At 32.9% G+C, this 13,862-nt stretch overlaps 1 protein-coding gene across 1 annotated transcript; it reads left to right on the forward strand.

Moving 5' to 3' along the window:
* Window positions 1-1,181: 1,181 nt before the first annotated feature.
* Window positions 1,182-13,686, forward strand: LOC144844631 (NEDD8 ultimate buster 1-like). Its single transcript, XM_078701634.1, has 10 exons — window positions 1,182-1,430; window positions 3,351-3,586; window positions 4,877-5,103; window positions 6,763-6,946; window positions 8,213-8,322; window positions 9,204-9,388; window positions 9,688-9,929; window positions 10,504-10,693; window positions 11,279-11,432; window positions 12,112-13,686. Exons 1-10 carry the CDS (start codon window positions 1,305-1,307, stop codon window positions 12,261-12,263), a joined length of 1,806 nt encoding a protein of 601 aa, XP_078557760.1. The 5' UTR covers window positions 1,182-1,304; the 3' UTR covers window positions 12,264-13,686.
* The last annotated feature ends 176 nt before the right edge of the window (window positions 13,687-13,862 follow it).

Genomic DNA, 13,862 nt, shown 5'->3' on the forward strand with positions numbered 1-13,862 from the left:
TGCCTGAACATTCTGTAGTTGGCCCACCTCCCGAGAAACATCGGTATCATCTTACATAACCGTGCTGATGGCTGATATAGGTTTAGGAGTGTCTTCCTCCTAACCTACTTCGGCTTCACACGGGCAGCCGAGAACTTTAACAGTGAGCAAAAGAAAGCGTGTCAACACATATACGACACAGATGACCGCCGCATGTTCATCATACGCCGTACGCCAGTACTTGACAATTAGTGTGCTACCGGAAGTATATATTATTCATATATTACGGTGAAATCGGTCGAGTCTGAAATCGGTCGCGTTTGAAATCGGTCGCGATAAAATCAACTTCCGGTATTTTGTATGGCGCGCCGCTAGAGCTATACTTTTGATGAAATCGGTCGCGTTTGAAATCGGTCGCGCTATTTTGTATGGATCGAGCGGGATGCATGCTAGAGCGGGATATACATTTTTCGTTTATATAGATTTAATTGATATTTTTTAGGAACTAGATTATTTATGTGGATATTTTTTACTTGGTTAATAAATATTTATTATCAATCATTAAATTAATTTTTTTTTTGTATTTCACAGGTCTCGGAGAAGGACTGTGTCTGTTCAAAATGGCCATTTCTAAACACGTTTAAATATTATATTAGGCATATAATAATTTACCGATTTCAAGCGCGACCGATTTCATCTGACACCTATCTAGCTACTAACTAACTAGGCCTAGGCCTAGGCTAGAACTATCTAGGCCTAGCTAGCCTAGTAGACCCCTAGCCTAGCCTAGTAATACAAATACCTTTAATTTTAGCAATAAACTCTCTTTATTGATCTTTATTTGATATGATAAGGATCATAATATTAATATATATATATATAATAATCGGTTCTCTCGATTGTGTTCTTCCTGCTCTAGCTAGGCTGGCCTAGCTGTCGTCTCGCGTTTTGGGTTATGATCGTCATGGGTCATTGCACATTGTTATTAAATTCGGATTCTATTAGGCCGACTGTCGTTTCCTAATTATCGTTACAAAAGTTAGTGTTCTACGCATCTTTTCAAGTATCTTTAGACATAACATAACAGCGCAGGAGGGCTTTTGTTGTCATAATCAAAAATAAAAAAAGAAGTGATGTTGCAAAAATAATCGAATCGAAATTGAGTGAATAACGTTATTTTATTTGCTCAGGTAAGCTTAGGAAGGAGTACTAAATTGAATTTTTCATTTCAGGTCATTTTAAAAGCGAAATTTTAGTGGGGGATTTTTTTGTGTAAACACAGTACGATTTGAGGCCAGCAGCATTTTGTTTTGTTGTGAATGTGAATGATGAACCAACAACAAAGTATAGAAGAATTGGAACATCAGATTCGTGTGAAGCTAAACCAGTCTAAAATAAAGTTGTGGCTTGTCCCATACACTGTGAATGGTGAAAAGGGTGAACATCCAAAGGTTTGTATTGTGTAGAAATTAAAATTTTATCAATATATTCGGTCGGTCTAATTACCGAAAACAACCGAACTATAATAACCGAAAACAACCATATAAAAGTAAAACCATAAAAAAAACTAAAACAACCATAAACTTTTATTCACAATAAAATCTATCTATAATCACTTCAGTATTAACTTAAGTTATGCTTTGTTTTTGAAAATCTAAAACTAAAAACGAAATGTGTTTGTAAATAGATTTTGTAAGTAAATGTAGTCTACGGTGTATATCATTGAATTTGTACGATTTTGAGTTGTATTTTGTGCACACTACCATTTCGTAGGGTCTTCCTTGGCTTTTGCGTGCGCGGTTTCCTCTCTGCAAGGTCTTAGCTTTAGAAACACCCATCAGTAGAGGGCGACATTAAAAAAAAAGTATACAAATTTGTTTTAGGTATTTAGATTTTTTCAATTTGTTTTCGGTTGTTTTCTGTAATTAGACTGACCCAATATATTTTACTTGTTTACATCCAATTAGTTACTACTACTACTAGCCTAGTCCAGGATGATTATATTATTATATTCATAATCATTCTTGATTCAATGTAAAATATACAAAATAGATAAAAACTATGTTACTGTACGAATATGACTGTTGATATTCATCAACACGAATACGCTTTACGAATATGAAATAGAGATCAGCTCAAAAGTTTAACAAATGTGTGACGTATCCGTTTTTTTTATCGTATTCCTAAGGTTGCGAAACCTCCCCTTATACTGGCCCAATTACAACAATTTAAAAGAAACACTCTAATGAATGGAACGAGTCAAATGGCTGGGGCCATTTACCGGGGTGTCTAGAAAACTCAGATCAAGAAAACTAAATATATGAGTTTCTAGATCGAGAAAACACAGATATCTGAGTTACAACTTACATTATTATTAGTAGGAAAATGTATAATCAGTATTAATAATACTGTATGTGGTATTTCAAATAACCTACCCTCTGATTAATAATGGAACGATGCAAATAACCAACCAACTAATCATTTGATGATCTGAGTTTTTGTAGACAGCCCATTTACCGTACATAAAGAGTTAACACTATTGGCTCAGAGCCGACTTGCTCCAAGTTCCGGTGGTGGAACAGGTCTTCTCGGATAAGGATAAACCGTAGGTCCAGTGTACACAGTACAGCACAGTACGTATGTACTTTAAAGAACCCAGTTCATCATTTGAGATGAGTAGAGGGTTACCCTGCTGACCTGGTTCACAAAACAGCCCCTGTGTCAGGGGATTACCACCTACATGATAGAACAGTGATTTATACCACCTATCTGATAGAACAGTGATTTATTTACTATCAATGGTAATCTTTGGCCATGTGCATAAAATAGAATAAAATGAATAAAAAGTGTCTGATCTCATGTTACAGTATGTGGGAATATGTACATGGGAAGTGACTATCAGCTCGATCAACCGTTTCGCCAATGGTACGGTCAATGTGCATGTAATTTACCATTTTATAATGTAATTACTTCATTTCTGATCATTCCGGTAACCATAAATGATTTTGGCAGCATATTTATTGAGTACAAGAGTTCTACCAGCTTCACTGACCTAAAGCCCAATGGCAGGAGAAATGATCGGCAGCCAGAATGCACTGCATCACTCTGAATATTCCTTTTGCCAATGATGAGAAATTTGAGGATAAAAAACATGCACAGAATAATCTTGTTGACAGGAAAAACAATGCACTTCATGCACAGTCATCTATGCATACAGGTTTTTCATACAGTAAAACAATTGGATAAAATATTTTTACGTAATTATTATAGCATACCTAAGCCTGCTTTTTGTAGATGAATAGGGTGATTTTTTATTAATGTCCTTAATCCAGTAACAGTAACAACAAGCTTTTTTTTTCAATTCTTCTTAGAACCTGGTTGAACAATATTCGTCAGAGTTGAAAACTGACCCAGATACAATTGCCTCAATCATAGAAAAGCTTCGTAGACATGCCTTACATAAGCTAGATGCTAAGCAGCAGTTTCAGAAGCATGGTGTTGCCACACTAAAGATAAAAATTGCTGCTAACCTGCCTCAAGGATCAGTTGATAAACTGTCAGACTTGCAAACAAAACTAGACATAAGTGGTCTAGATTTGAAGAAACTGTAAGTTTAAAAATTATTTCTGTACAATTCATTATGAATACAGAATTAACCCTGATTTTAACTAATCATACACTGATTTTAGAAATTTGTATTACACTCCAATGTTAATACAGTAGTCTGTAGAACCCTTCCTTTGTGACATTCCTACTCAGGGGACATCCTTAAGAGGACACTTTCATATGAAATAAACAAGAGGCAATAGTACCAACCAACTATTTAGGGAACATCCCTATGAATAACATTGGCACATTGGTTCCCAAGGGTTCCTCTTTACTACTGTATGAATACCATACTGGTACTGGTACTGGTTCAAATAACCGTCTCACAGAGACATCTGGTAGCCATTGACTTAAAGTTGGCATTTGGATGTGTTACTTTTAAATGTACAGTACGAGAGTGACTACTACCAAATTGCACAGTCACAAAACAACTTTGTTGTTTAGTCATTTTCTCATTAATCGTTTGTTTTTGATGTACTGTATGATGAAAATAGTCTTCTAGAATAGCGCTTTATATCAAATTTGTAATGTAATGTAAAAAATAGTATTCAGGAACATTTGCTGCTGCCTCTGTTATGTAATACTGTATGTAGACCTATTGTATTTTCTGTTTTTAATCCAATAACAGAAGAACTGTTTAATATTAATTCATAATAAAAAAAAGGTACTGGTATTTTTGACTTGATCATCATGATCCCTACAAGGAGAAATTGGTATGTACTGTCCAGTCCTAGTGTATTTTGTATAAAGTGCAGGGATTGAAGCTAAAGAAGTCTAGGGATGGTTGGTTGTCCTCTTGATTGGCCTGTTTTCCAGTCTATGTTGAGTTGCGGCAAATCTAAACTAGATTAAACAATTTTCCAGGAAAAGGGGTAATCAGGCTTTGCGTTGATGTAGTTCAAATCACTGAAATGTTAATGATTGAAGGAAAATGGGTAGAAGTCAATGATAGAAATTGTTAAAACAATTCAATGATTGCAATCTTGATGTGGATACGATCATTAAAACTGACCAATCAAATAGTTCCCAAATTAAGCCATTGTAGTTTATGAAAAAAATAGTTGCTTTTTCACAAATCTGCACCTTGGGATCAACTCCACACTTTTCCTGGCAGTGTAAAAGAGGTATAAAAATAAGTAACTATAGTCTATACTGGCTTTTGACACTAGAACTACAATGTAACCTTTCACTAACAATAATATTAATAATAATCTTTCAGTGAAGATTTTATTAGACAGAAAATACTTTTCTAAGTCTATTTAACCTGAAATATGTTTTGATTTAATCTCAGAATTTCCGAAAAATGGAAATTGAAAGTAGAGGAACTAAAGGTTATCAGTGTCGGCCAGGTCATTGATGATGAAAGGTCACTAGCTGATCAACGAGTCAGTCATGGGTCACAGGTCATGGTTATCATTTTGACAGAAAATGAAGTTTCAGCCAATGCAGATGAAGCTAAGAAAATGAGACTGTCTCGTACAAAAGAAGTTGCAGAGGTGCTTGCGAACAGAAGCAAAGGTTTGAAATGGTTTATTTTATAAGGCCTGTATTCACAAGGCATTACTAAATATGAACTAGATCTTTATTTATTTACTTCCCTCTTGTTATTTGGTTATCATATATATATTATTTTATTGTCACAATCTTTTTTTTTCTTTTTTTTTTTTTTTCTATATTCTTCTTTCTTTCCACGAATTTTGTTGGCAGCGTATCTCTAATTCTGGCCAACATAAGATTGTATAACTTTGTCATAAGATTGACCTGTAGCTGTAGATGTGCAAGAAACTTTTTTTTATGACTTTAGAGTTGCGCAACGTGACTTACGCGCGATTTTATAAATTTCAATGATTGATCATAGATTAAAAACCAAAAGTCATTTTGTATTGACACTTGGTGAACATTTAAGTCATATCAAGGGCAAATTTTCTATGGATTAAAAATGGCATGTTTTACAGAAAGTTACAAAGAAAGTTAAAATTTCAAAATGCGAAAAATCAATTTCTAATCAACTTTCTATACGTTTCATGTCATTTTGAGCATATCAAGAATTCCCACATGCGTGCGCACATAGCGTTAAAAACATACTTTTTTCGAGTGATTTATGTTTTTTCAGCCTTTTCTAGTAATTTTTACCAACTTTTAAACAATTTCGACTTAAAATCACGTCATACGAGCACGTGGAATTGGATAATTTGCACGCGTTTTTGATGAAAAAGTTAAAAAATTCGTCAAAATTATGCCTTTTTTTAAACAGTCATAGATTCTAAACTACATGGTGAATTTTATTTTTTATTACAAATTCTGAAAGTAGATGAGTTGTAGATATCGAATCATGCATCGATATGGCTAACCGGACATTGTGACGTCATCGTATGGCCACTCGAATATAAAATAGAGGATTTTTGTCTCTTTCGTCATAGCTCATCACATTTAATAGAGCCCATCTCCACTTATCCGTAATCCATTTCCCCCCATTTTTTTATATTGTCCAAGTCAATCAATTATCTTTCGCATGATTTACCATTTTTAAAATTGTGATGACGTCATCATGTTCAAAAGCGTCAATAACTTTGGTCATTTTTCACCTATTCTGCACTGAATGTAGTACATATACAGTATAGTGTTATTCTGTATACTTAGACGTGACACAAAATAGAGAGCACGTTAAAATTATTTCAATGGCATAATCGTTTTTCTGTGCGCAATATTCTAATGTATGACGTGCACGTGGCGTTTGCACTGCGGATAACCTAACTCGTCCGTAGTGACGAGTTCAAATCTAGTTGGAGTTAGTTTTATACTATGGAGGGATATTGTACTACTACCATGTGAGAGTCGTGGGTTTGAGACACCTGTCTGTGCCATATTGCCTCTATCGATATGTCACAAAGTGCGAGTCTTGTCTACCTGTGCCTGCGACTTAAACATGTAGGAAAAGGAAATATGCATAAACAGTACATTATGTATATCCAAGCATTTAATCATTCAAGCCCCACATCCCAATATAAACTCAACAATATATCTATGAGTAAGAACTCGTTCTGGGCATATCAATGAATTTCATAAACAAATACTTGTTTGTTAACCATCAAATATACAATAAATACATTACAACATGTTAAATAAAAATTCAATTCAAAGTCATCAATCGAAAAATGTATTTTTATTATTTAACAGAAGATCATGACAAGTATCATCTTCAAATTGCGGATCAAACAGGCAAGCCAATTGACCTTCCCAAGGAAGAGAGCCGTGCATTGTCAGTCGCGCTCACGTTAAATGAGAGAGGACGAGCATGTTTGAAACGCAAAGAATATGGAGAGGCATTGCTTGTGCTACTTGAAGCGGACAAAGAGTTCAAGTAAGTTTATTTCTTATTACATTTTGTTACACCTGAAACAATAAATGCCCTAATGGACTCTACCATTGTGTGAGTGGGGTGGGGATAACAAGGATTGGTGATATGGCTATACAATAATAATTAAGTTGTAAACGAAGCAGTTTAGTTACCTTTTGCTCTATGGTAAAGTATAGAAATCTGTATTATCACTATTACTATCACAATACTACTATGAAAACTGCTATATCCTTTATTCAATATTAATTTAGACACAGATATACAGTAGATATACATAAAAATTGTTTGCGTAGGCAGATATAAATAGGCTGTGAATAAAAGTACATTAAAAGGCTATTATACTTTACATACCATTTCTTCACATAGCAATCATCCTTCTTGTAGTGCAGTTTTTTGGGCAGTTACACAGCTGACAAATTAATTCATAGTTCTTTAAATTCAAAAGCTTAGTATAGCCATGTATTAACTCGGTTGCTAAGTCAGTCTAATATGTCTGCCAGACAATGTCAATTCGTAGCAGCTGGATATATTAATCTTCAATAATTCTTTAACCTTATGATCAAATTTGATCAAAAATGATTTAATGTTAGTCAAATTGATTTTCAAAGCCCACTGAACATTTGGTTAAATATACATTTCAATTTCTCTTAAAATAGTCATACAGAATTTGGCAGTAGTTAAGTGGTTAATGTTATCTTATGTGGTGATTAATTAATAATTTTAAAAAAGTATAGAATTTTTGATAGCATAAACATGAAAATCTGAAATATACCAAATATGTAAAATTGAAGTTTATATTTGTTAAGCAACTTTTCCTGTAACTAAGACTTTTTTTTATTGTTACACAATAATCCGGATGAAATGTGATGTGCCCATATGGACATGATGTTATTACTACCATATTTGGCCACATCACATAAACTTTGATAGTGTAGACAGAGCTTTAGAAATGTAATTTCCAATTGTTATAATAGATGAGATATACAAGGATTCTTTGTATTCTTAAACATTTCTTCTACAATTTAAAAAAACCCTAAATAAGGTGATGCGGCTCCAAATTTTATGAGGAAGGGAAGGTGAAACTAAATTTTTTTTTTGCCTTTAAGATGTAATACATCTTGGGAAATGTATATATGCACATACATAATAAACAAAACTGTTTTCCACTTGTACTTATAAATTTTAATAAAATCTAAGCTGCAAATCTTATAAAATTTATATTAAATAAGTTAGAAATCAATGATTTGAACTGTACTCTTTGTTTTGCAGTCAATGTAGATCTGAGATATTATCAGCTGTTGATAACTACGCTGTCCTCTGCCTTGATATCACTTGGTGTTACTTCTGTTTGCAGAATATTGATTCCCTTCCTGATGCAGGTTTGTTTGATTCCTTTCAATTTTTTTTTTAATTGTTTTCTCTAAAAAAACATCCCATGCTGGGGGATCACAATCCATAACAAAAACAGAAGAGTAAGTAAAAGAAAATTCCACATTATATACACAGATTTCTTTATTTGCATGACAAGAGATATTCTAAAACTCAATTTCATTAACAATTTGAACATGCTATTTCTTTCCTTGGTGATTTTATTTTTTGCAGGTTGTTAGTATTGGAATTTGTTTCCTAACATTATTTTTTAGTTTTAATATGAATGTTATAGTGTTATATGGTCTATGTAAATACGAGAATGAATGAATCATACTGTATGACTACTACCCTAACAAGAATCAATCATTGTATTCCCCATAGTGAAATTTGTTTGTTATATCGACCAGTATGTTGTCATACAATAAAAATCCAATGATATCAATGAGTTTAGAATGCAGGTCTCAGGATTCATAAGCTAATTCACTAACTATTTAGCCAAAGAGAACTGGTTTATAAAAAATGTTAACATGACCTATTAAATCTATGTTTACATCGCGCCCTCTATAAGGTTTTATTTTTCCTTAGAAACCACTAATTAAATAAAATGGCAGAATTAAGTAGGCGAGTTTATTAAGCTGTCTTAAAAGTTACCTGATGACTAGAGATAGGTAAACGGTTCCAAAGGAAGACAGGCCCAAGAAAAACCTCAACATCCAAATTAAAAGGTGGATGAGTATTTATAAATATAAATTATAACACACCTACTTTGATTGGTTGTAGTTGATTGTGTCACATGTCGTACCTTATTTGAATCCATCATCATGGATGTTGAACATGACATGCATACCATGTGATGGAAACATTTACATTAATTAATATTTTGTTATAGAATCCAGATTGAGTAAGTGTGAAGAATGTTTTAAGAAGAGTTACGGTGCAGACATGGAGAGATTAAAAGCATTAAAGGGAGATAGTTCTCGTGAGCTAGCCCTGTTTGTTAGGTTGTATCTACTGCAAGGAATCATCGCTTTCTACCAACACAATAAACAGCTTAGTATTCAATTGCTTCACAAGGTAAGCCTACATAGATATAATGATTTGTATTTTGTATTAATGTTAAGTTAACTTAATGTCTTATTTGATGACTTGCTTCTCCCTTAATACATAAAGATTGAAGTGTATATTGTTAATTATATATACTGTACTTATGTACAACTGGGCCATACCGGCCCAGTAGATAGCATCTAGAGAGGTCATTACATCACTGGCGTGTCAACATGAATGTCCACTTCAATTGAAATGTTCAACTGTCATCCATGTGGATATGAATGTAGTGCATGTTGACTCAAAATGAATTAAAAATTATTTTTTAGGCCAGAGGAATTTTAAAGACATTAGAAGTAGATGATGAGAAACTAAGCCACCTAATTGGCATGGGTTTTACTACCTCAGAGGCTAGACTTGGATTGCGAGCAGCAAATGGTAGCTTGTCATTGGCTGTTAACAAAATCACTGACAGAAAGGAACGAAGAAAAGAGATTGCTGCTAAAGAAAGAGAAGAAGATAAGAAAAGGGAATTGCAAAGGCAGATTGGGAAAGCTGCTAATGGACAATGGTAAAGTAACTTGCTGTTCAAATCCTTACCAGTGGTGGACCCAGAGGATCCCATCCTCTGCACATCCTCTCTCCTTCCCCAACATATAATAAACAAACCTAATAATATTTTATCCTACCATACTCAAACTTCTACGGTACACAATTTATTTAATTCTATTTTTAGTGCTTGCTATTTATACACACTTTATTTGTATTTAATCTACAAAAAAACATTGCCACTGCATATAGTACAGAGATTAAAACATACATTCAATACATTAGAACCCTTATTGAGAGAAAAACTTCAAAGAGTCACCTTAATACTAAAGCATATCCCCAGAACAGGTTTTGCCATTGCGTTAAACATGTACAATATGTCTCCTGGTTTGTTTCACAGGAAATCTGAATGGAAGGGTTTTTCTGTAAAAATGATAAATATTACTGAATTAAATTATTTTTTAGGCCATAGGAATTTTAAAGACATTATAAGTAGATAATATTACTAAAAGAAATTTAAACTATGCAAAAATGTACAAAAAAATAATAAGATTAAAATGTTTTGTTGATGTTGAATATTTTTATTTCATTTTCAGGGTGAATATTGATGTGTATAACACACTCCTATCCATGGGCTTCCCTACAAATGCAGCAGCCTCAGCACTTAAACAATGTAACAGTGATATCAACCTTGCTCTACAGACATTACAAGAGAATCCTCAACTACTTAACATGCCAGAACCAGGCGAGTGGCAAGAAGAAATCACAGATCAGATGTTGTCACAGGTACTTATTTATGAATTTCAAAGCACGGGGAATATAAAAAGAACAGCTACAGTAGGCCTATAAATCATCCTGTAGCTTAATTAAAACTGCAAACTCTCTATATGGTATTTTACAATAACTGCAGCCTTTCTATGGCAAATTACACAATAACACAATGATTTCTAAGAGACGTTTATATTCAACACCGCCTGCTATATATTGAGACTATGAGAGGAGGTGAGGAGCACTGTGTCAGAAGTGGTACCCTAGTGGCTATATGAGGGGGAAAAATCAATCAATTATGACCACTGATGGTCGTGGTCGTGCACTGACTTAAATAGTGTAAATTTGCTTGTGTTTTGAGCTGTTTGTTATTGCAAAAAAACGACACATTTATTAAAAATTCAGTTATCTGGAAAAAAAATGTGAAAACCGAGAATTCTAGAATATGGGAATCACTCAGCGAAAAGAGGAGTGTATGCCACCTCTGTATATGGTATTCCACAACCACTACCTCTCTATTTCACAAACACTACAACCTCTCTATCACACACATATATAAAGTGTATTTATTAAATATTATTTGTTAAAACTATATCTTTATAGTTCTGTGAATTGGGCTTCTTGAAGGAGGTTGCCAGACAAGCACTAATCAGTTACCATGGCAATGTAGAGAAAGCTATTGAAGTACTTGTACAGAATGGTGGTCTACTGCCATCAAGCTGTCACAGGGCTTCAACTTCTAAAAGATCAAGTACTGGTAAGTTGGGTTATATTGTAATTGGTTCCATTTCATTGATGTATATACCATATATTTGTATTAGACTGGATAAACTGTAGGTAAAATTGTGTCTATTTTATTGAATTTGACACAATTAACATAGGGACATTTTTGTGTCCATGTCGACTGATATGATATATTTGCGTGGCCTACACCCATTTACTCCCATACTGGCCCAGTGAAATAGCAACACAAGCCTTAGAATTAAAATATTTGAATACCATCCTGTTCGAATATACTAATTGTGTTACATTGTGTACAATGTAAAAAATAACATTGACTATTCTCAGTCAATTGTTGACTATATTTTGGAGGTCAGGTTTTAGGAATGTGTTTCAATTTTTTAAACATCTGCACCATTTATATTTGAATCAATTAAGATATATTGAATATATATTAACTATTTGTTGAAAAACAATAAATCAACAATTCCCACTTTAAGCTTTAAAATGAGGGGGGTCTATTTAAGTAAAGGTAAGGTAAGAAACATGTAAAAAACAATATGATTATGAACAAAAAAGTTAACTAAACGAATGCAGTTATAATTTAACTTAAAGTTAATGTAGATTAGAGTATGGAAAAACTCTATATTACTGTACCCTATTTTGTAAAACTATTCATTTTACTTTCTAAAACTAACGTAACTTGATTTATTCAGGTGCTGACAGTTTAACAAAAGAGCAAAATGAGGCAATCAAAGACCTAGTACCTGATATACCAGAACATGAAGAAGATTACCTGGATCTTACACTCCACGAAGAAGCCGAGTACATTCAGGAATATCTCACAAAATTAACAGTCATGTCATGATTGACAAATTGAAACAGCCACATCCAGATATATATATATATATATATATAGACCTCACACTCTATACACTCTATGAAGAAGCAAAGGTCATACTACTGTATTAATATAATGTCATCTCATGATTGACAAATTGAAAAAACTACATCCAGATATAATGTCAGTTTATTCATCTGGACATCACACTCCTTGAAGAAACAGAATGGAGCTCATCATGATGCATATGGAGTATGTATCTAACAAGTTTGTTTTAAAAAGACAATAAAGAAATTAATTTTAATTAAATCAATACATATTTACTTGTATAGCAAAGTGTTCATAAAATAATATAAAGTTTGAGGTTCACCACTATGTAGTTCTCTATGAGGATAGGTTTTTTTTCAGAAATGCATACATGTTGTACTGCAAACTGTATAGTATGTTATTATATACAAACCTTCAAACAATATAAAGTGTTTCTTTCCATTTCATTGGTTGACTTTGTATCATGGCATTGTTTTATTCCTTTTCTTCATTGAGATTCAGTGGCCTTATCCAACAATCACACTTAAATGAAATATTTCCCTTCAATATTAAGTATTTAACTGTATTAACTCAATAAATATTGAAGTATTTCCCTTAAATTGTATTTACTTATGCCCCTTTCACACCAAACTCTGCAGTGATATCCGGAGTTTTGCTTTTGGTGTGAAAGGGGTATTAGATGAGATTTTTAACTTAGCTGAATGGTGAACACAGCCACTGTCACTAATGCCCACAGCATTGTCACTTGGTTTTGTAATTTTGCCTTTAAATGTATATTCATATATTGTATTACAGTATTATTGTTGTTGTTACATGGGTAACTTATTTGATTATACATGTTACCATACTACACACACACAAATAAAAGCTTCTCTCGAATAAAGGCCCCCTACAAAGCCTACCAAAAAATAAATATGGTATATAGATAAAAAAAAAACAAATAAAATAATTCTATTTTTTAAAACTTGTCTTAATTTATTTGATTAAAAATTACACAAATATGTCCAGTGTTTATTATATAGCAAGTTTAAATTTAATTGTACATCACAATATTATGTGTATATCTTTATGTATATTATTTTATTCTTGGCATTGTCATGTTTTGTCAAAAATGCAATAATAATTGTTATTTTATTTATTTTTTATTGCAGAATGCAAAGATAAAATAAACAGATTTTATGGAGTAAAGAACATTATAAAGTATATATTGTTTCAATGTTTTGTAATAAAAACTCTAGTACAGGTATCAACAAGATAATGATAAATTACAGTAAAATACAATGTCATTTGTAAATTGTAAAGAAGCATGAAACCCACAAAAAAGCGTTATTTCTAATTGGTATGTCCATAACGTATAGTTATGTATTAGTATACAAATAATGATTGTTTATGAGTGCTGGTGTGAATATTTCATGATTTGAAAAATTGTCAATGAATACAAAACATTCATTATTTTATTTAAGTTATCCATCGTAAATCATTGACAACTGCTAGGCCAGGAAGCTAGGCAGTTCTCCAACTTGAGAAGCAGAGTAGAACAGTTATAGATGGTGAACACGCGATCAGTCAACGTCGTGT

The sequence above is a fragment of the Antedon bifida genome, chromosome 1 (genome assembly GCF_963402885.1).
Source record: "Antedon bifida chromosome 1, ecAntBifi1.1, whole genome shotgun sequence".
NCBI lineage: Eukaryota > Metazoa > Echinodermata > Crinoidea > Comatulida > Antedonidae > Antedon > Antedon bifida.

Bases quoted from the DNA above. Each gene is read 5' to 3' on its own strand.
- LOC144844631 (XM_078701634.1), top strand. From the start codon at position 1,305: ATGATGAACCAACAACAAAGTATAGAAGAATTGGAACATCAGATTCGT. The intron at 1,431-3,350 runs GTTTGTATTGTG...AATTCTTCTTAG, and splicing joins AAAAGGGTGAACATCCAAAG to AACCTGGTTGAACAATATTC. The intron at 8,323-9,203 runs GTTTGTTTGATT...ATTTTGTTATAG, and splicing joins TGATTCCCTTCCTGATGCAG to AATCCAGATTGAGTAAGTGT.